The sequence below is a fragment of the Calonectris borealis genome, chromosome 7 (assembly GCF_964195595.1).
Source record: "Calonectris borealis chromosome 7, bCalBor7.hap1.2, whole genome shotgun sequence".
Taxonomy (NCBI): Eukaryota; Metazoa; Chordata; class Aves; order Procellariiformes; family Procellariidae; genus Calonectris; species Calonectris borealis.
The window spans coordinates 35,034,961-35,056,641 of record NC_134318.1 but is presented as its reverse complement, the minus strand read 5'-3'; the positions used below and the strand labels follow the sequence as shown (position 1 = coordinate 35,056,641).

General features: G+C 38.3%; 1 protein-coding gene across 1 annotated transcript in view; it reads left to right on the top strand.

Moving 5' to 3' along the window:
- The window catches only part of ABLIM1 (actin binding LIM protein 1), a 110,117-nt gene that overhangs the window by 64,602 nt on the left and 23,834 nt on the right, over positions 1-21,681 (top strand). The window contains exons 8-12 of the mRNA XM_075155132.1: positions 128-190; positions 6,824-6,901; positions 9,725-9,880; positions 14,434-14,469; positions 15,759-15,888. Of these exons, the coding sequence (XP_075011233.1) occupies positions 128-190; positions 6,824-6,901; positions 9,725-9,880; positions 14,434-14,469; positions 15,759-15,888 (463 nt within the window). The remainder of the gene's footprint in view (positions 1-127; positions 191-6,823; positions 6,902-9,724; positions 9,881-14,433; positions 14,470-15,758; positions 15,889-21,681) is intronic.

Here is a 21,681-nt window from a genome sequence, read left to right as displayed (position 1 = left end):
TTTTAATGCACAGATTATTATCTAGCAAGTAGGTATTAGTAACTTGATTGAAAAAAAGAGCTTAACCATTGAGCTGGGGAAACTGCTTTCCTTTTCACTCTTTTTTCCCTTTTGTGTTTCATGACAGCATTCCTCATCTGAGTTCTTTTATCCAAAGAGTCTGGTTCTGCGCAGGCCACGCTCTGCAGAGGTTTGCTGTTGTGTTTTCATAGTGTTGATAATGGTCTTCTTTACTGAGAAGATTCTTCATTATTATCATTTGCTGTGCTTGCTACTACTTCTGCCACACAGCTTTCCTGCTAGCACTTGCCACTCGGGGCACTGACGCTGTATTTTGCATCATGTGGTGCAGTGTTGTTTGTTAATTCTCACATTTTTTATTTTGTTTAATGAAATGCTTAAAATTAATATTTTTAGGTTCGTATGAGCTTTTTGGGGCTGTAGTATTGTTCTTCCAGTGTTACAGAAAGTTTTTCTTCTAAAACAAAAAATTAGAATGCAAATATGAAGCAAATGAAAATCGTGAAAAACATCTGACTTTAAAGCGATGGTTAAAAAGAAGTAGTTTTTAATGAACAATGGCTCATGCTTTTTAGAGAAAAAAATGCCATCAGTTAAATCAGTTTTTTATATGTATTGACCAACTACATATGAATACTTCAGTTGAGAAAATATTTACAAAATTCCAGGTTTGGACATGTTGTATGTGCTGCCCGAGAGATTTGCCTCTCTCTAATCCGGGGCACATCCACTTGATTCTGAACTTTCTGCTTTCGGACTTCCCCGGGTTTGCTTTGCACCTACAAACACCACCCACTTCCATTTCTTCTCCTTCAGGGCAGTTCTTATTTATTACTTGTGTGTGCTGTGTGGGGACATGTGGCTGTACTGCATGCAGGCACACCTGAGGTAGCTTTCACCTGATGATGAAGTAAGAATGTACTGGTGTGGACTTAGTACAGGCTAGCAGTAGGCAGACAGACTGATAGAGTCCATGCCACTGGATTTCCATTGTGTCTGCTCATGCTGACTTCGCATCTCTAATTGCAAAGTAGACGTAGTCATATCATCAGCCAGGGCAGGATACCTGTGTTAGATGCAGTCTGTAGGGTAGTGTTACATGCCTGAATCCAATGCTGTGATTCAGTGGGAGTTGATGCAAGCCCTGTACCCTTTGTCCTGCACAGTACTTTAGTCAGTCAACTTAGGATGTTGCAATGCATTAACCACTCTTGAACGCTGCTCTTTCTGTAAGCTACAGAACTATGTATTAAGAAAATACAGCTATAAAGATGTGTTATCAGTATTCCTAAGGAAGGCAATGTCTCTGCAGTCCTAGGCTTTATCGAATCGAGTGTTGGAGTCTGAGAAGAGCAAACTGTGGGACCATTTCACTCATCTTTTAGGCCAGTGTAGTGGCTTTTTGTATTCAGCTTAGCATGCACAAGTCTGTGTTTCCAGTGTTGAAATCCAAGAACCTTAGGATTAAAAAATCAAATCCTATCCAATGTATTAGAAAAATATGCAAGACAAAACAGGAGTAGCCCATGTCAAAATAAAGGTATGTTCTCTTTCTTGCTTTGTAGACTGTGTAGGATACAAATACCTTAACATCAGATGAATATCCTCTTATGTAAATTTGGTCAGTATTAAATTCTGTTTAGATTTACATGCTGATTATACAAAGTATAATTCAAGGCAGATTTTGCCTTCAAGTGTTCTTCTGCAGAGTAGACCCAAAGATACTATCATGGCTGTTGCTATAAAGATGGGCCAAAGGCTTGAATCTACATGCCAGTTGTACACTGAAAATTGTAGGGTGAAATCTGGTGAATTCTCTGAGAAGTTTGCTGTTGAATTCAGTATGTTCTGGACTTCCCACTTTATTTCTTCTGCTTTCCACTTAACTTACTCTTGGTGAAGGCTACGTTTGCATGAGTAGTCTTGTAAAAGAGTTTGTTTGGTAGCAACGTGCCTTCAATGATTATGTGCTGAAAATTCATTCTCCTCTCTGGCCTTTGTGTTTAGAAAGGAAAGAAAAATTAGTGGTAACCTATTAATATGTGTGTCTGTGTGAGTTTGAACTAAACCTGTTCATTAGTTTTGTCTTGATGCGTACATAGCATAGATTTTTTTAGGCAGAGAAATAATGAATGCATGCATTTGAAGGAAACACTCTTGTAAGGAGAAGGGTACAAATAAACTAGCAGACAGGCACAATATATGCTGTAACATTGAGGTGCTTTATTGGTCTTGTACATAGCAACTGAAAATTACTGAAATCCATAGGAAGCCTGTGTTTAATGAATCCTGGTTCCAAGTCCTAAATAACTGTAAAAGCAGGTAGTCAGAGCGGCAGGTGGTGTACTGAGAAAGCCAAATTCCTTGCTATTGCAAAGTTGTGTCTGCCTAGTAGAATAAATTACATCCTAATCTTCTATTAGCTTATTTATAAACACGCTTCACTTAAAGTAGCTTCTGAGGTTTAGAGAATTTGCTTAAGCTATAATGTTAAATGTTAAGTGAAAACGTATTCATTCTTCTGCAGCTATTATCACCGCCTTGCATAATGAACTCTATCAAAAAACTAAGGCAGGTACTGTAAACAATGCTGGCGATGCCTTTGTTAAACAATAGTGCATCCGTTTGGCCAGATGTTCTTGGGATCGGTTTTGATCTGGTTGCCTGCACTTGTAAATTTTTATAGAGCATGATTCTGAACATCTGTACTTGAGAAAGCCAGAGCCACCACATTGTAGCAGCATCTGGATGATGTGAATGGCTCTAGCGTGGATTTTTTTTTTAAGAAGTTATTTATTTAGATGATGTGCCATGCATGATGACATGACAAACTGAGGTGAATGCAGATGAACATCTTAAGCTTTGCAATCTAATACTGAAATAACAAGTTAATCAGTTTGGGGCATATGCATGGGTGATATGATAATTGAGCATTGAAATTCACAGTTAACCTAAGAGATGAGCATGACAGTTGGTGATACTCTGCCAATCTGCAAATGAAGTTGGTAAAGAACTTTTGCATTGAAAACAAATGCATGGAATGAAGAACAAAAACATAAAAATAAGAAGCCTGTGATAAAGTGGGAAATACTGAGAAGTATCGCAGATACTTTAGATACGTTGTGATCTGGTTCTTTCCTTTGGCTCCTTTAATGACATGGGTGAATTTCTATTGACTGAATTTCTATTGATTTTTTTCATGTACTTCACAGACTTCCTGTATCTGGTACAGATATCCCTTATTGATATATTTACTACTGTTACATACATTTGGGTGGAAGAGGAAAGAAAAAAAGAGATGACTCTTCTACTGTCAGAAAATGTGGAGAAAGGCCATGCACCTCAAGAAAGGAAAAAAAGATTAGTTGTAGTTCTTCATAGAAATTTGCTTTAAATTTCTCTGCACAGAGGTGACATTATGAAAAGCTCTATTTGAAACCTTCAAGAACAAAACCAATCATATAAAGAGTGTTCCAGATCTGTTTGTAGAAGAAGTAAGGCAGCTTAACTTGTTTTGTTGCTGGGAGTGTAGAACAAGTGTCATAGGACTGTTGTGATGGAAGGAAATACCTCTAAATTAATGCATTCGTATTAAAGGATGTTTCCTCTAATTTCTTTACCTGTCTTCTTCCAATAATGTGTGCAAGAGATGCTCACATATCTCCACTGAAGGTTAAAGGTGAAATCAGAGATAGCCACTATTCCTGTTTTACCTGTACTCTGATCAGCTCTCCTCTAAGGTGGAGTTTACACCCCATTGCAGTTAAATCAGTAGAGAACTTGACCTTCCAGTGTGTCTCTTGCCACTTGTTTAAGATATAAAGTCACAACAGTGGTACACAGGGCCAGGGATTCTCGACTGCTAATGAAGATGTAATGTACAATCTAATAAAAGCCATACCCCGTCACAAGTTTTCAGTCAGGAGCTATTATAGGTCCCTTAGGAGAGGAGCCAACCATAGCAACTAAAAGTATGTCAGAGGAACAGCTTATCTCAAGGAATCTTTAGTGTATGTTTATTAAGGCAAGCAGCACAAATGTTTTTAAGTGCAAGTCTTTAGGGGAAAGTGCAAAGCTGTGAAGGATTCCAGACCATATGGGAGCAGCAAAGTAGGAAATAGCCACCTGCGATGGAAACAGCCTGTGTAATTCAGAACAAGAAATAGGGCAAAGTGAGGCAGGAGGGGTGAGTAGATGTAGAAGTCCTCTTTTTCATGCACTGTCATCAGGGGTATGTTGTAAACTTAAGCAAGACACAGGACTGAGGGCAAATAGAAGAGCCACAGAGTTCCAGGTCTGCTTGGATTAAGCTCCCCAGGAGAGGAACAGTGTGTGCTCCAGCAGTGGCTGGCAGGATGGCATCCTGCCCAGGGAATGTGGAGCTTTGCAATAGATGGAAGGTAAAATTTATATACGCAGAAAGAATTACAGAAAATAGAAAACCGGTTTTAAAGGGTGTCATATCTGGCTCATGGCCGTGTTAATGGGATGGTAATGAGGAACTTGGAGCAGAAACACAGTGAGGAAATGAAGAACAGGTGCTGCAACTTGCCAGTCCATCTGACAACTGCTCCTGTACTGCAGGGTTAAGAGCACCTAAGAAAGTTGTTAGCAGGATGTGGCTAAAACTATGTCCTTAAGGTGTCTAATTTTATTTAATAAATTCATTGAAGTGATAAATACAAGTGGATTTTCCTTTGCTGAAAAGGTTTTTAGCAGTGACACTAAGAGATGAGACTAAGCTGATGGACCGAGGGCTGAGAATTTCTTGTTTTCTGAAGTGATTATAAAAGATCCAGAGTGAAGAGCAACCCAGAGGGCCTGCCAGGTGGGAAGAAGTCGTAACTGCCTCTAACGCTTGTTTTCCTACAACAGGGAGAATTGAGCAGACAAAACTCTTAAAGTATGTCTGCCAAAAGCCAAAGGTAACAGAGACACCCCTAACAGTACCTCAACTACTTAATACTTTTCCCTATGTTGTAATGAAAACAATTGTTTTCCATAGCAACTGTAGCAACATGTTACATGTGTCTCCACTCAAACAGATAGTGGTGTGAAATGGCAGAATGGAAGGGGGGATAAAGTGTTTCTCAACAACAGCCAGATTTTCCAGTTTAATTCTTGTAACATTTCCATGAAACAAGTGGTTGTTGTTGGGTTTTTTGCTTTGATTGCATCATGGGAGGAGCTTAAGGGCAGCTGAGAAATTTCTGTTCCCTTTTGGGATGTAGGAATTTGCAGCTATATAGAGAAAAGGAAAGAAACACATAAAGGTCCAGATGAGAAAGTGTTCTCAGACATGCTCTGGAGAGGATTTGTGACTGTGTCAGTCCACGGCCACATCTATTCTCTGTTTGATCTGAATCTTCATGTTTTTTGGTGGAATATGTTCAAAGCTTTTTATTCTTCTGATGACCCTCCCTGAATGTGATGATTTCATTTCTGCAACTGAAGTCAGAGAAAGCCTGCTGTATGATCCATGACTAGTCTTCAGCATTTTTTATACGGATGGTTCCAATAGCTTTCCTGGCTATGAAATAAAAGGTAGAAAGGCTCTGAGGTCTGTTGAAGGATCCTTTCAGGAAATGTATGCTGAGAGATAAGAAAGGCCCAATAGAGTTGTTGTGTTCACTCCAGATATTTCCTAAGAAAAATCAGTGAGCCAGGCTGTCAAGCTTTGTTTCTCTTCAGTGTGTGCCTGAAGGTCCCTTAGTTCAATGTCACAAGCTGACAAGGTAAGGACTATTTACCAAGACTTAATCTTCAGTGACTTTAAAGTATCCTACTGCGCTAGTGTCATCAGAGCAATCTGCTGATGCATTGCTTTGTGATGGGATTTGGTTCTTTGCAGTCAATTAGGGAGCAAAAGTTGTTCATGGTTTCTCAGTTGTGAGTGGGATATCGTTGACTACCTTCGTGTGTCTGCTGCATGCCGAATTTAGGAGTAATTGCCACAATAGCCTGGGTAATTTTTGATCAAATAGATGTTTTTCAAATTCATCAAGTTTTCAGGATCCCCACATCTCAGTGATAAGTTATTTTTTCTCCTCTCACAAAATTTCTCCCAAGCAATGAGTGTCTGTTTAGTCCTGATGAAGTGTTGGAAAATCTACTAAATGTGTAACAGCACTCACTCTGTAGGGATGTGACTGTTCTCATGAATTTCAGTTTGCAGGACATTGTCATTAAACATTAGGACTTTTGCAGTATGGGGAATCATGACATTTCAATCAACAGTTTATCTTTCATGTTGCATCTAGATTGGGCTGCAGATGTAAGGAACAGCTCCAAGCCAAGGATTTCTAGTCCTTCTATTTAGAAGGATTGAATTCAGTTCTGTATTCATAATGGAAATCCAGTGATGGAACATCTGGAAAGTGATAACATGTGTGCTGTGCTCCTCTCAACAGTTTTGTCTGCTGAACTGCTGATACCTCTAGCTGTTTGTGAACTAACGTTTTGATAAAATGACCAGCAGGACTATCCTGGATTGTACTTTGTATGGCTCCTTGCAGTGTCTCTGACAGGTGTTGTTTGATTTTGTTCATTATTGTTGTCAGTCTTTTACACTGTATGATTTAGAAAATCTCTTTACCCTCTCACAGCACTCCTTCCCCTACCAAAAAAAAAAGCCCACTTGCCTCACAAGATTGTGAAATTTGCCAGAATGCTTGCATTTGTGTTGACATTTTTTCCTAAATTCAGTTTATTTCAAGATGTATGCAGATTTCTTCACTTAAAACCAAAATTACCAATGTTAATGGCTTCAGGTTGCTCTGAAAAGTTACTTTTTGTTTTTCAGCCTACAAGAACATCATCAGAAAGTATTTATTCCAGACCAGGTTCCAGTATACCTGGCTCTCCAGGCCATACTATCTATGTAAGTATTCCTTCTGATGAATAAGCTGCTGATCCCTTACTTGCAAATGAAATACTCCATGCTGAAATAAATAACTTTTATACTGATGCTAATGCCTTTATTCTAATGGTTAAATTGTTAAAATTCTCGCCATGTAGTTTTTATAACTACAGAATTTCAAGAGCAAGGTAGGCCTTTTCCAGGTCACATTTCCCTTAGAAAGATACAGTAAATCTCCTGAAGTCACTTGGTGATGTGAAGAGGGACAGAAGGCAGACAGGTCATTTGACTTTGTTAGGGGTTATGTGAGAAGATCTGTGCACCTCGATATGCAGTTCTTGAGAGATCTGCTGTCTGCAGTTGCAGGATGTGGGGAGGAGCGTCAGCTACACTAAAAGAAGCCTGGCTGGTACAACACCTGCCATTTCAGAAGTCAGATGTTTTGGTTGTGGAAGGAAAGGTGCTTTTTATTTAAGAACAAAAATGATATTAAGCATCCTTCTTCTACTGAAGAACACTAATAGGGCTGAAAATGCAAAGCTATTAATATACTATTTTATTTGTCGTTACCTGAGATGTAGAGTTTAATATGATTCCTTCAGTAATCAAGACTCCTCTTTCATTATTTTAGAGGATCTCTTTCACTTCTTGGCCTCATTATTGGTACCTTTTGAGCCCATAAGATCTTAGAGATTAAAAGTGGAAATACATTAGCAGAAGATTGGCCCAAAATTTTCAAAGGAATGATGTTTTTCTCCTATTTTCATACGACTTTTTCAGGCATTTCAGTGTTGTAAGCATCAGTACCTTTTTTTTTTCTTGGCAGAGAAGTCCACAGGGTCAAAAAAAGTCATCTTTTGTGGCTGAACTAATCTGGTTCTAAGGAGAAAGAATATCAACTCAGATGTACTTTGGTGAATAACAGAACAGCTCAGCCTTCTCGAACTTGCTGTATTTCCATGCATATAACTTACACTTCCAAAAATTCTCATCCATTTAAGAGTCCTGTTCCTTGAAAGTCCGTATAACCTTTGTCCTCATAATAAATGCTCTCACATAACCTGCAAAAATCTAAGGCAGAAGTGGAAGATAACAGCTAAGGAAGAAAATCACAGGAAGGCAAGTTAGTGAGATAGAGTCCATTATGAGGAGAGCAAAGATGAAGGTATGTTGGGAAGAAGATGCAGACTGCAAGGCAAACTTTCTTTTCTGTTACCTATGCATAATGCTGAATCACTGATTTTATAGATCACCTTAAGAAAATGTAGTGTAAGACACAAAAAATTGTCAGTTACATGTATAATAGTGCAGCAAATTACAAATCTCAAGTCCTGAGTTTGAGTTAAAGTTGTTCAGTGCATTTCAACAACAACAACAAGAACAAAAACTAGCTGATATATTAAAAATGTTCACACTGCAGATATCAAAACACAGAGCATGTCCTGGAGAACTGCCATTTTGCTGTAATATCAACTTCATAACCTGTAGCTTATGAAATTTAACGGCTGCTCAACAGCACAGTCTGTAAGGCAATGTGGTCTACAGCGGGGTCTACAAAATATCTATGGTAATTTATATTGGATTAAGAATATCCAGACATATTTGCAGGTCATTAACAGACCGGTAAAAATATTACAGAAATAACATACACTGATATACCTAAGTATTTTAAGGATTCAGTTGGCTTAAGGTATTTTGTTATATCTGGTGGGTCAAAACTAAACAGATTTGTGGCTATTTTTAGAAAGTGAATTTCAAACCTTGCTTTTCTATCAGAAAATGTTTTCTAATTTGTGGCATTGCTTAAGAATGTCCAAGACCAGTGGTTGTTAGGAGAGCTTGGGAAGGCAAATGCACTTAAATCTGAAAATACTAGGTGCTAGTACTCGGGAAGAACGGAACTGAATGTGAGTAGAAACAGATCAGCCTTGTTTCCTTGTGCAGTCTACTATGAATAAATAGAATACCTAGTAGAAGAGTTGAAAACCAATTTGAATATTCTTTTTCAGTTGTAATCATCAAATGTATTTCTGTAAGGTAGGTAAGAATGTATGATGATTTTTTTTAACAAGTCTTCTTTTAAGTAAGGAAAGATACTACTATCTAAATTATAAGTAAGGCCTCTTTCTAGCTCCTTCTGCTGACTTTGGAACTGATTTCCTACTTCCATTTTTTAACTAGTCAAGAGCTCCTTGCAGTTTTAGTGGAAGAAACAGTCAATGTTAGTATTATGTAGTATGCAGTTAGTAAGCAACATATGCCTTAGTCAGAAGCTTGGGTATAGGCTGAGTAATGAGTGCAATATAGTAATTTCAATTGGGAGTTTGGATACCCAGTCCTGACAAATAGTCCTGCTTGCCTTCTTATTTCCTTGTAATAAGTTGTATTTCCTCTCGTGTGCACAGTTGTAAGTTGGCTTTCTGTCTGTGGTCTTCTGCATGGAATCCTCTCATAACCTCTGTAATCTGCAGACTAAGTTGATGTTATCACACATTTTTACATATGGGAAAACAAGAGCAGAAAGGTGAAAATACTTGCCTGAGGCCACAAAATGAGTCATTTGCAGAGCTGAAGTTTCCAGCTCACTGCTGGGGACAAGAAACTTTTGTATTCGATCTATATACGCCATGTTCTTTCTTTCCTCAACTGAGAAAACACTGTGTGCTGTTGCAGAGGAGGCCTATTGGAGAAGAGCAAGAAGCAATCACTTCGCATGTCAAGTGCCAAAAAGGGTTTTCCGCAGCAACAGTGTGACAAAAAAGACACAAAAATCATAAATTGTGTAAAACAGAAATTACCGGTGCATTTGTGTAAGTTAATTTATCTTCTGTCTTTGACCTTCAGGCAAAAGTAGACAATGAGATCCTTGATTACAAGGATTTAGCAGCCATTCCCAAAGTCAAGGCCATTTATGACATTGAACGTCCAGACCTAATTACTTATGAGCCATTCTACACTTCCGCCTACGAGGACAGACAGGAGAGACAGAGTCTTGGAGAGGTAATGAACCGACAAGCAACCCATTCTGCTATAAGCTTTATTCAAAGCCTGCTTCGCTTCTATCCTCTTTTGAAACAGTTTCTAATTGACACTCCTTGGTATTGTTGCTGCTGCTGTTCAAAGTGCTTTTTGTCTGCTTGATCTGGGTTTAATGGGAACAGTCACGATGATGCCTCATGTGCGTAACTGCACAATCAAACACACAATTAAACACCTACATTAACACCAGCCACTGGCAGAGGAATGGCAGGGGGGAGGTTTGCAGCCTGTCTGCATGTGCATTCTCATGACTCACATGGATATCCTAGTCTTTGGGTACAGCAAAGTCCAGAATGTGAGGCGAAATCCAACCTGGTGTGCTGTAGAGCACCAATATTCACAACAGCGTATGAGGAATACCCTGGTGTTCTGTGGCAGTAGAAGGATTAAGAGCAGCAGGATGCTTTCTCTCACACATATTGAAGGGAAATACATTTCCAGAGCACTTTGCCAGACATACTGGGTAAAATCTGAACTAGGTCAGGGTGAAGTGCTCTTCCACCTGGGAAAGCAGGTTAGTTGTGTTATGGAAATAGCTGCCTCACATTTTAAACTGCTGACATTTAGTAAGGATTCTTGTATCCTGCAACGATAGAAAAAAACTGTCTAATTTATTCTCTTAAATTTGCATTTTAAAATATCTTTCAGGTTGTACGGCCCCCCAGTTTTCTCAGGTGAACTTCCATAGCTGCAATTACTATTTACATGGTTTCAGTGCAGATCATGAGGCAGGTTTTGTCATGTAATACCATCTGATTGTAAATCAGACTTCCTGAATGCAAATCTAAATGGACATGGAAATGGATTTCCTTCCTTGCAATCTCAGTGACTTTACTGACTGTAACTGAATTGAGTATGAAGATGAGCTGAGGAAAAAGGAAGTATAGTAAATCATTCAGGCACCAGTGGTCTGAAGATGCCCCGATCAGTGACTGAATCTGCTCTCTTAGCAAAGTATTCTGTCCATCAACAGACCAGAGCTGTCTCAGTTTTTCTACTTTGTTCTTTAATGTTTTATAGGGTTAGTCTTTTAAATTATAAGCAGTATGTTGGAAGCTGATAAAGCAGTATCGTGGAAGCTGTCTGCCGTCATGCTTGTTCTAGGAATAAGCAAAAGCCTTTGGGGTTTTCTTACCTTGTATTTTCACCAGCATTAAATTCGATTAATTTCTGGTGACTACAGAAATTTGTTCTGGAAACAAAAGGGCTCTCACCTTCTTTTCAGAGGATCTGGGTTTTCCACTCAATGCTGCTGCTGACTTCTGTCACCTTGGGCAAGTTACCTCACCTCTTTGTACCTGTTTCTCCTCCCTTCCCTTGCCCTAATGAGAACACAAGCCCATCAGGGGTGGAGTGATCTCTTACTTTGTGTTTGTGTTGTGGTAATCGAGTGACACCTCGATCTTGGTACATCATACATCAGCCACCATCATCTTTAGAAAGCAAAGGAGGTGGCATGTTTAGTCATGGCAGGGATTTGCAGATTTTGAGTGATTTAACCTGTATTCTCTTTGCAAAGTGTGTGTATGTCGTGGTGTTACAGAAAAGGGGAGCCTGAGCTTAAGTTTGTACCCTAGAAATGCCTTTCACCATGATTAAAAAAAAAAAAATCGCCGAACTCAGCTAAGAAAGATTTCTGGGTGTACAAGAGAGATGTGCAAGAGCCACCAAAGTTAATCCATCGGTGGAGACACACCTTAATTACAGGGAATGGGCTACAAGGAAATTATATACTTTAGCTATAGAATGTGAGAAAACATAGCATGAGACTTTCTTCTTTATTGCAATGGAAGGGAAGTGCTTTGAAAAGTTTCTCACTCATAATCTCTCATGTTCAGTTAAATCCCAATCTTGTTTTTCTGGAAGTCTGTGATGAAAAATGTTTTCACATAGCACCATCTAGCGGGACCAGGCTTTGTGCTTGCAGATCCGCCAGCAGCTAGTGGGGAAGAGGAAGGCAGCTCATGAAGAGCTGGTTTAGCTTCTAATATAAAAGAGATGAAGAGATAACGAAATGAGATCTGTAAATAAATTTTCTGCTACTGAGACTGATCCTTAATGTAGTGATAACAATTTCCAGAAACTGTTACTCAGGTTCTTCATGTCCTATAACTTCTGCCCTGCTAGCAGCAACCTGGTTAGCACTGAAATTGTCTTTTCTTAGCTCTGACTTTTGCTACATCAGTATTGAGAGAAGCAGCATTTTACCTGCATGTCCTTTATTGCTAGTATTCTATCTGTTGAAAGTATTGAATGTCTGTAACAGCTTTCAGTAAACAAGCTGTCGTAAATCGAGAAAAGTATTTTTTCTAATGTGATAGATGCTTCAAAATGAAGCAGGCATCCTACCTGGTAGTTCAATAAAAAGACACTTAAAATGACGTCGGTGCAAAATGCTGGAATTTGTGTTATAAAATGACAAAAGTAAAAGTTTGCAGAAATTTCCCAGAGCACAAAATGACCTGTACAACTTTAGGTATTAGAGCAGCCCCTTAGATCTCAAAGTGATAGAGCACTGAGCCTGTGGCAGTGAGTAGAAGTTTTACTGTAAATTTGGTCAGAACAGGCTGTCTAGCCAGACTTTTTTTTTTTTTTTTTTTTAAATCTGAAGTCATCACACTGTATTTCCACTGGCTTACTATTCTGGAACTGAGCTGTTTCTTCTCAGTCGACTGCAGAGTGTATTGCGAACTGACTAGTGTAGACTTCTGTGATAGACCAGATTTTAAAAGACCTCATAAACCCTGAAGAACCAAGCATTCTTTGGCAAACTCAGAGTTTGAGATGTGGCAGTTCACCTGTGCATGATAAAACAGTAAGTTGGCTGCAGAGTGTGGTTCCATTTTCCAGAAAGCAATGAGATGATGTCAGATAGTGATGGAGTAAAAATACATGAAAGGTTCGTCATGGATTCAGCACGTTACTTTCTGGGATGCCTTCCCAGTCTTAGATTCCTCTGACTACCTTTTACAGTAGCCATTACCTTAGCATCTAGGCAACCACAGCAGATTATGAAAATTTGTTTATTCACTAACACAAAAGTTACTAGTGGGAACGGACATCACAACGTGTGTTTTTTTCACTGATATTGGAAGTTTTAGATTAGCTCTCAGTTGTTTTTGTGGAGAATAATGCTACAAAGCACTGTGTATGATATGTTTCATGTGGAGCAAAGTTTTTATGGCTGCTGCTGTTAGATCTATAATGAAATGGTGGTTTGCTGTATAGAACTTGTGCAGTAATAAGGATTAGGAAAACAAGAATGTAAAAGACATTCAAGGCTTTGATGGAAAATAACAAAAGCAGTCTTTAAAGAGCTTTATGGAAACTTGTTGAAAGGGGGATGTTCTGTACCCAAATAAAAAATGTTGCTCCTTTGTTTGGATACTTTGCTTTCACAGTGTCACCAGCTCCATAAGAGTTAATGATCTCTCAATGCAAAATGTATAGCTGGATATTTATTACCAGAAATTCTGCATACGTTTTACACTACTGCTGCTGTACATTATTGTAATAGTTAGACCAGAATCAGCGGTTTTGCTTCTGAGACATTATCTTAATAGCTGTATCATTCTATAATAATTGTGGTCTTATTTAAAAGCGTAATCTCTTGCTCAGTTTATTATGGCAATTAAATAATATTGAAGTTTAGTGCATAAAGAAAATAATTAAATCCTGATTTTCCAGCTTCAAATTGTCTTGTGATTAAAGGGCACATAACTGGTAATTATACATAGCCTTTATTCTTGTTCGTACCATCAACGTATGCATGATCTTATGCTTCATTTCTAAAGGTATTTCTTGCCTCAGTTTCCCTATCTCTGTAATACAAACTTTTCATAATATTGTGCTTATTTCTGCCCACTGGCCTTTGCACAGTTCTTTCAATATACATGCTTGTAATTCCTGTCTGTTCTCCTGACGTAACCATGGAAAAACACAGAGATTCAAAGGAGATCATATCAAAGAAATGTTGATGACAACTACGTACTCCTTTGCATGGGTGTGAAATGTAAGGCCTTGGGGAGAAGCACATTTTTGCCAGAGTATGTGTGTTGGAGGAAAAACATGCTTCATCCTGGAATTTAGTCTGTATTTCTGATGCCATGCAAAGCTCTGAGTTAAGATTATTTACTTTTGATTTCCACTTTAAAGATTTCTTCATAACAGGCATGGTTATTAAATTAATAACCCTTTCTGATTTTGATCTTTACAGCTATGTTTTAATTGCCACAATGATTAGATGGCTGAGAGATGATGTTGCATGATATTTGACTGAATTAATCACGCTTATAAAGATTCTCCCAGAAACTTTAATTGCTTCAATGATTTATGGACCAGTTCCTGAGCAATGTGGAAAAAGCAAGTTCCAGTGCTGCAATGGCCTCAATAATTTCTACATTGCCATTTTATGTTGCCACATATCCATGTATCTGCAGCAATGTTTAGATTGCCATTTTCTGGTCCAGCACATGCAATGATGTTTCGGTAACCTTATTTTTATGTCTTTGCAGTCTCCAAGGACATTATCACCTACCCCTTCTGCAGAAGTAAGTTTGGTGGAATCTTTGGGGGCAGTATCTGTGATTAGAATTATTCACTTCAGCAAATGCAGGTGTTGACTTTGTTATCAGTCTGATCCATCTCTGTTTGCCACATAGACATGTTTTCTGAATGTTGAAACTTAACAAAAATAAACTCTAAAAGGAAAACATTAAGTTCTTATTGACAGATTATACAAAAAAGCTACCACTCCTACCCGTTTGTTGTCTATAAAGCAGAGTCATTTCTCCAGCAGAGGTCACTTCTTATACATTCATCCTTGTGGCACAGGCAGACTCAGATCTCAGGAGCTGGATGATTTACATGAGCTAAAATGCTGCTCTAAGCATCTAAATAATAAGCCATATTTGCTATTAAAACATTGCAGTTTTGTCTTGAAGAAAACATAACTATGGTTTGGTTTGGTTTTGCTTTTCCCTAGGAGTTAATTTGAACATCACAATAACATGAAACATTTGGGAAGTCATTTGTCAGGATACAATAGATGCTACTGCAGAAGCATTATTGTTTTGGGGCTGGGGAGTGTTGCTTATTTGCAACGTAAAAGTTGCAAATCATAGTGATTGCTATGTGTAAAAAAAGTGATTATAAAATTTCTTGTAAATCTTCATGCATTAACATCAGTCTTATCCCTTGTGTCCTGGTTTGGTTTGCTTTGTGGGTTTGAGGGGGGGCGGGGATTTGTTTGTTTTGAGGGTTTTTTGTTTGATTTGTTTAATTGACTTTTTTTTTCCCAGGGAAACAAGTAAATTGAATTATATACGAGAAGGTGTCATGTTTTCAGATACAAAGGGAATCTAATTTTGATACTAAATACCTTTTGATGTAGCTAGTTGAGACAGATGGTAAATTAAGCCACAGAGGAGTCTGTGCTGCAGCTATTGAACTCTTGCTGGTCTCCAAGTTAGCTAGCTGAAAGCTAGCTCATGTATCTTGTGCAGCACGCTGCATACTCTGAATGTACAGCTGTACTCTGAATGCAGCTGCCCTTATGGAGTCACAGGAATGTGGGCAAATCTAGGATTATACAGAATTTAATAGAAATCACAGGTGGAGTTGGAACTTCCAAGACTGAACTCTTACCCAGACTATAAAAATGGATTGGAGTCTTTGGAACAGATCATTAGAGAACGGTAATAATGAAGTAGGTTGAAAGCTTAAGGGATATTGTTATTTCAGTAGCTTCTGCTGATGTCTTCAGATCCATGAAAGTCAAGTGCTACTAAAAATGTGTAATGTGCATTTACATTTATTAGTGAATGCTTCTGTTCTACAGGGTTATCAAGATGTTCGGGATCGCATGATTCACAGGTCTACTAGTCAGGGCTCCATTAATTCTCCAGTGTACAGTCGTCATAGCTACACACCCACCATGTCACGTTCCCCTCAGCATTTCCACAGACCTGGTAAGGGCAACTGCATTAGAAGTATATGTAAAACTATTTTTTCTTTATTATGTCACTTAGTGGTGCAGCGAAACACTTGTTTCTCTTAGCAGTGGAAATTTAGGATTGAAAATAGTTGCATATTTTAATATCCTTTTCTACCTGTTTTTTGTGTTCTTGATTGGTGTAGTCTTTTGCACTAGGCTGATGAGTGTTTCCTACATCATAAATATGGATCTTCTGGTTTTGTTTCTGATGAATTATTTTTTAAATCTTTATACGTTTCTGAAAGCGAGCAAAAATTTGCAGCAGTGAATCACAAACTTCATTCTGGAATTTGGGAAAAGTATCACATATTGGAAACAAAAATTATGGCTTGACTATACAGAAGTCAGTAATGTAGGATTCCTCCCTCCTAAAAAACAATTCATTTAAAGCTTGGTGGAGCCATGGAATCTTCAGATTCAGCAGCAAAAGCCCCAGATATTCCAAATTGCTAGTCATTTTTTAAAACAGAGATTCATGGTTCGCAAGGTAGATTTCTTTAATTAAAGCCATAGGCAATTGCCTGGGAACATTTAAAAAACACAAACTTCATTTACTGGTTTAGCATCGATGTACAAGTTCTATGTACAATATAGAAAATGTACAGGTCATTCAGGTTCCCAGTGCATTCAAAATTACTGGTTGTGTATATAAAAACAAGATATGAAAATGAACTGTTCATCCACACCCAAATTACATAAAAATTTATCTCTAAATGCTATTCATTGAATACTTTTCAAGACTGATTTTATTGTTTATGGTAATGAATTAAATCGTTTGTAATCTGTTTTTACATTAAGTGATACAATCGTGCAGTTCCATCTTCCTTGGTGATTACAGCTGAACAGTTGGGATGCCAAAAGCCCATATACAATAGGAGCTGCATTTTTGAAATTAAAGATTTATAATAGAGCCACCACTGTGGAACTTGAATGCTGTAGCCATTTCCTAGTGGGGGTGGGCTGAAAGCAGCTAATTGTGTCTGTCAGTGAATGCCTTATTTAAAGGACCCAAGGGAGGTGGGACAGAAGCAAATTGTGTCTGATACTTCGTGCTGACAACATGACTGTGTTTTAAGATGACGTTACAACTGAAACCGAAAGAGACTTAAAAGCGTGAAAAAGCTGCAAACTTCTGTCTCTTGATTCTGGCAATTCTGAGAGGATTTTTCCATTTGTATCAGTTGTATCAGGGGTATGAACAAATCCAGGCCCTATTCCAGACTTCACTGTGATTGAGTTTTACTGTCTGTGTTCAGTCAAGGACCTTCCCCAGAAGCAGTCTGTTTATGTAACTCTTGTGATGGGCGGATGGGCTCAAGCCAGAGTTTGGATCCAAATGTAAAATCTTCAAAAGTTTGCAGCCTGAGGGATTTTCTGAGAAGATGTTTCTTCAAACTTACCTCTGTTCAGATGATCTCATCTTTGGCTCACCTGTTTCTGTTTCTCATATGACACAGAAGTAATTTTGTAGAATTTATCATTTTGATCTTTGCTATCCTGCTTTGGGGTAATTGTTAATGCTACTTTATAATTTTCCTCCAGTAATTATTCATGTTGAATAATAGCACATGTATATTTACCATTTTTCTCCTAATGGCACTTCTTATCATCATGTTATTTGCAAGAATAATTTCTCTCTGAATAAACACAGTGGCCCCAGATAACTTCTCTTTGGCTCCCAGCTAGCCCTTGAGAGAGAAGTGAACCACTGTGTTGACGTTGTCAGCATAAGGTTCTTCAAAAATTTGAGTGCTACAAGTTTTGAAAAAGTTTGCAGCCTTTTCCTCCCACAGTGCCCTAGCTGATGTTGGCAGCATTTTGGAATGTCTTAAAACAATAGAAAACAGCTTGCATGCTGCTTGACTGACATTTTTTGGTCAGGCACTTTTCAAAACAGCTGCTTTCTTAACTAATTGAGCGTCAATGTTTGTGATGTTTGCATGCTGGTAGCAGACTACTTTTTGGTAACAAGGCATAGATCAGAAGCTCATTAAGCCAATAAATGTTATGCCAAATTAGCGATGCAGTTCAAATCTAAGCCTCTCTTCTATACTTCCTGTAATTTTGTCTAACATTTATGAACCCTTCGGTACGTCTTTAACCATTTTTTTTTCTCCTTCCTTCTTTTCAGAATCCTAATTGTTCAATGCCTTTTTTTTTCTTCCTTTGAAGCCTCCTTCCCGGCCTTTCTCTTATTGTTTTTCTTTGTTTTCATTTTGTTCTGCCCCCCGATTCCCTGCTGCCGCAGAGCTGCTCTCTACTGGTGTGCAGCGCTTGTCATACCTGCGCACTAGCAGTCTCAGCTCCACTCACCATGACTCCCGCCCCAACTCCCCCTTCCAACACCACTTCATCCCCCATGTCAAAGGTAAGGAGCCAGGCCTCGCCAGGGAGTACCCTCCAGGCTGGAGATTTATTAGCATTCTGTCAAAGCTAATAAGGTATCTCCGTAAGGTTGTCATTGGCTGTATAGCTGAGCATGCCTCGAAATGTGCCGTTACACTTAAAACTACGTTAGAATAGACATAATGTCCTTTTTTCGGAGGAAATATGTCATTTCTAAGGGCCCTAGTTGAAAAGTCATCAAGCAATTACCTATTAGAAATATACAGGAAAGCATTATCATTTACTATTTAGAACTTGTACGTGCCTAATTTAGCTTCTTTCTAAAGCAGTATATAACAATCACTACAGCAGTTAGTTAGCATATAAATTTAATTATTATTTCCACATTCTTAAAACATGCATTTAGAAATTGACTACAAATATTGCCCGGATGAGAGCAAGGTGATCAAAAATATGGAGAAGAAAAAAAAAAAAGATTATATAAAGATCAATGGCAACAAGGAAGTTAATAATTGTTAATTGCATTGGCAATAATTAGTGCCAACAAAGTAAAATTAAAATCTCTCAACTGGTGAGAATAGGCAGACTCTACTGAAGGCAGTAGAGTTGCAGGGATTTACACTACCTGAGGATCTGGTCATTTCTCTTTTTTCCAATCTGTAATTTTCCATGGTTTGATTTGGGGGAGGGTTATTCTTTCTTTGTGATCCTTCAAGGAGCTCATTCAGTTCAATAAGCTTTTAGTTTTGTTTCTTGCTTTGTGTGAATGTGGTTTTACTTTTATTTCTATTGGAGCACTCTCTGGCTGTGCTGTCTCTCCTGTTGGGGGAGAAGGTCATAGCTTATATCACCTACAGGAGCTCAAAAAGAGGCAGTTGAGTAAGTTGAACGTAGATTCTATGCTGGCACCACTGATTAATGTAGATAATCCTAAACTGGAGATAATCAAAAACAGTTGCAAGGAAGTTGTTGCCATGAACTTTCAAGAAATGCTAATAGATCTCAACGTTATAGCTCTTCAAGCATTCAGATCACCATTACTAATTTTACTCTTGCCTTTTCTTAGAAGATTTTTGTTAATATGCACTTTCAACTTTCCTATTATGTCACTATAAAAGAAAATAACCTCACTTCAAACTTAAAAGATTGGGACCCTTAAAAATAGATACACTGCTCATTTCAGCATGCAGTTTATTCATAATCCTTGCAATTTCAACATTTCTTTGCTGTAAATCCAAATTAATGCTCACACTCTTTCAAGTGGCATTTTCATTCTTTTTCTGTTGAGAAAATAGCTTCAGAAGAACTATTGGAAATCCATGCCTATTGTTTTCAGATTTCAAAGAATTACCTGGCGTGTAAATTAGGTATGTATCTCAGTTACCAGTACAAAAGGCCAAGTGGGATTACAAGCACTGTAGACAAAGGGGTGGGTATGGTTCTTATCAGATATGTCACATAAGACATCGTAAGAATCCACAATTTTCTGAAAATTTTACATAAAGGTCTTAGGCCTGGACAGGATTCGTGTGTTGTAACTCAGCAAAGCCCCTGAAAGCTCAAATTCATATCTCTGTGACAGTGCACGCCATCCGAGGATGTGGTACATTGGAGAAGGGGCAAGTAGCAGGTACCCACATCTTGTAATTCACATGGCTGAATTGAAAGAGTAGTCTTTTAATAGTTGGTTGAGAGAAAGAAGCACCTTCTTAAGCGGACCTAGGTGTTGTGCTTAGGTTAATATGGTGGGAATATCTGCATTCATTCCCTGTGGAGGAAGGCAACTACTCAAAAAAACCCAAAAATACACTTTTGTGTTTCAGTTCAACACTGCAAGCTGAGTTCCCATAGAGCATTGAGCCAAACTCAGACATTTATAAAACATACACAGATAAAGTAGTTGGGGTATTTTTGATGATGATCTGGAAGAAAACATGACAGAGTATTGCAGAGTTCCCTTGATGACATGCAGGGAGAATAGGAGTCAATAAAGAACATGAGCAACAGTTTTCTCACTGAACAGTGCAGCCAAATGTAAGTCATGCTTCTAAGTGATGTCCATCTGTACATGCTGGGAAGAGCAGTGACTCCGAAGAGGATTTGACTTCTGCAGTGGATGTTAGGATGGATGGAAAGGAGAGCAGAAAGAGATGCTGCAGCTAAAAGAGCTAAGTAGAGATGTTAGGTACTTCAATAAGATCTACAGGGAATTGAATTGGTAGGTCCACAGTCCCAGCAGGATGGGTGACATAAGAAACACTGCAGAAGCTTCAGAGAAGGACCATCAAATAATTCCAAATCTCATAGTGAAAAAGTTATGGCTGTTAATGTATTAACACTGTCAGATGGAAGGATTTGGTAGTGATTTGTTCAGTGGCTGTGTACCTGTGTATGGTAACAGAAGGTTCTCCCATATAGCAGGCAAAGATACAATCAGATCCTATGTTACACTTAAATGAGATAAAAATCATCATTATTTCCCTGACTTGTTTAAGACGAAGATAAGTAGCTATTGAAACAGCTTAGGAAAAGTTTTTGTCTTCCCATTACTACAAAATATTGAAAGGTACAAAAGGTCCTTTGTAATTTTTCCAGCATGTTAAGTGATCAATGAAGTGCTCACAAAACATTAGATGAACAAATGTTCATAATGTTCCCTAAGTCAGAGCAAGCTCTGGCTTGTTCTGTAAAAGGAATATGATGGAAGATAGTTCTTAATCAGATATACTCTGAAAATACACATAGTGTATATATGCATATATATACTAAGAGTGCACACACACTTAAAGAAAGACAAGATGATAGGGACTGCTAATATTTTTGTTACATAAACCTCTCTACTATTACAACATGTAAGTGTAAGTGTTTTCATAGGAAGAGATAATATAGCTTGCCCAGTATATAATTTGGGGGGGTTGTGTCGGGGTTTTTTTAACATTCGAGTAGTGTTGAGAGAAATCCAGTTGCACTATATTGTGTGTCCTCTTCACTACTTCACGTTCATAAATAGGTACTTTGTTAGCAACTGATGAGGTTGATCTGGGTTTCCCACATGGTTCTTCATTTGTCCTCCTTGCATACCATGTGTCCAAGAACCGCCTTTTTACGTCTGTTTGGCAGAAAAGGGAGATTATTCTGGCACTGGCTGCATCTAATGCAACTCCCTGATATTCTTATCTGCAGGGGTTTGCCTTGGGTATTCTAGGTGTCTGTTTTCAAAGTTTAAAGAACTGCATTATTTTACCTTGAGAGTAGCATTTCTGTGTCTACTAGGGAATTACACCCTTGTCAATATATCTGAAATGAGAACTATAGCACTGGAGGGGTTAATTGGATGTGACGGATACGTTTGCAGTGATTCAAAGAAGAGGTATCATGTGATCTCCATTTTACTTGGTCAGCCTTTCTCAAAGCCACTTGT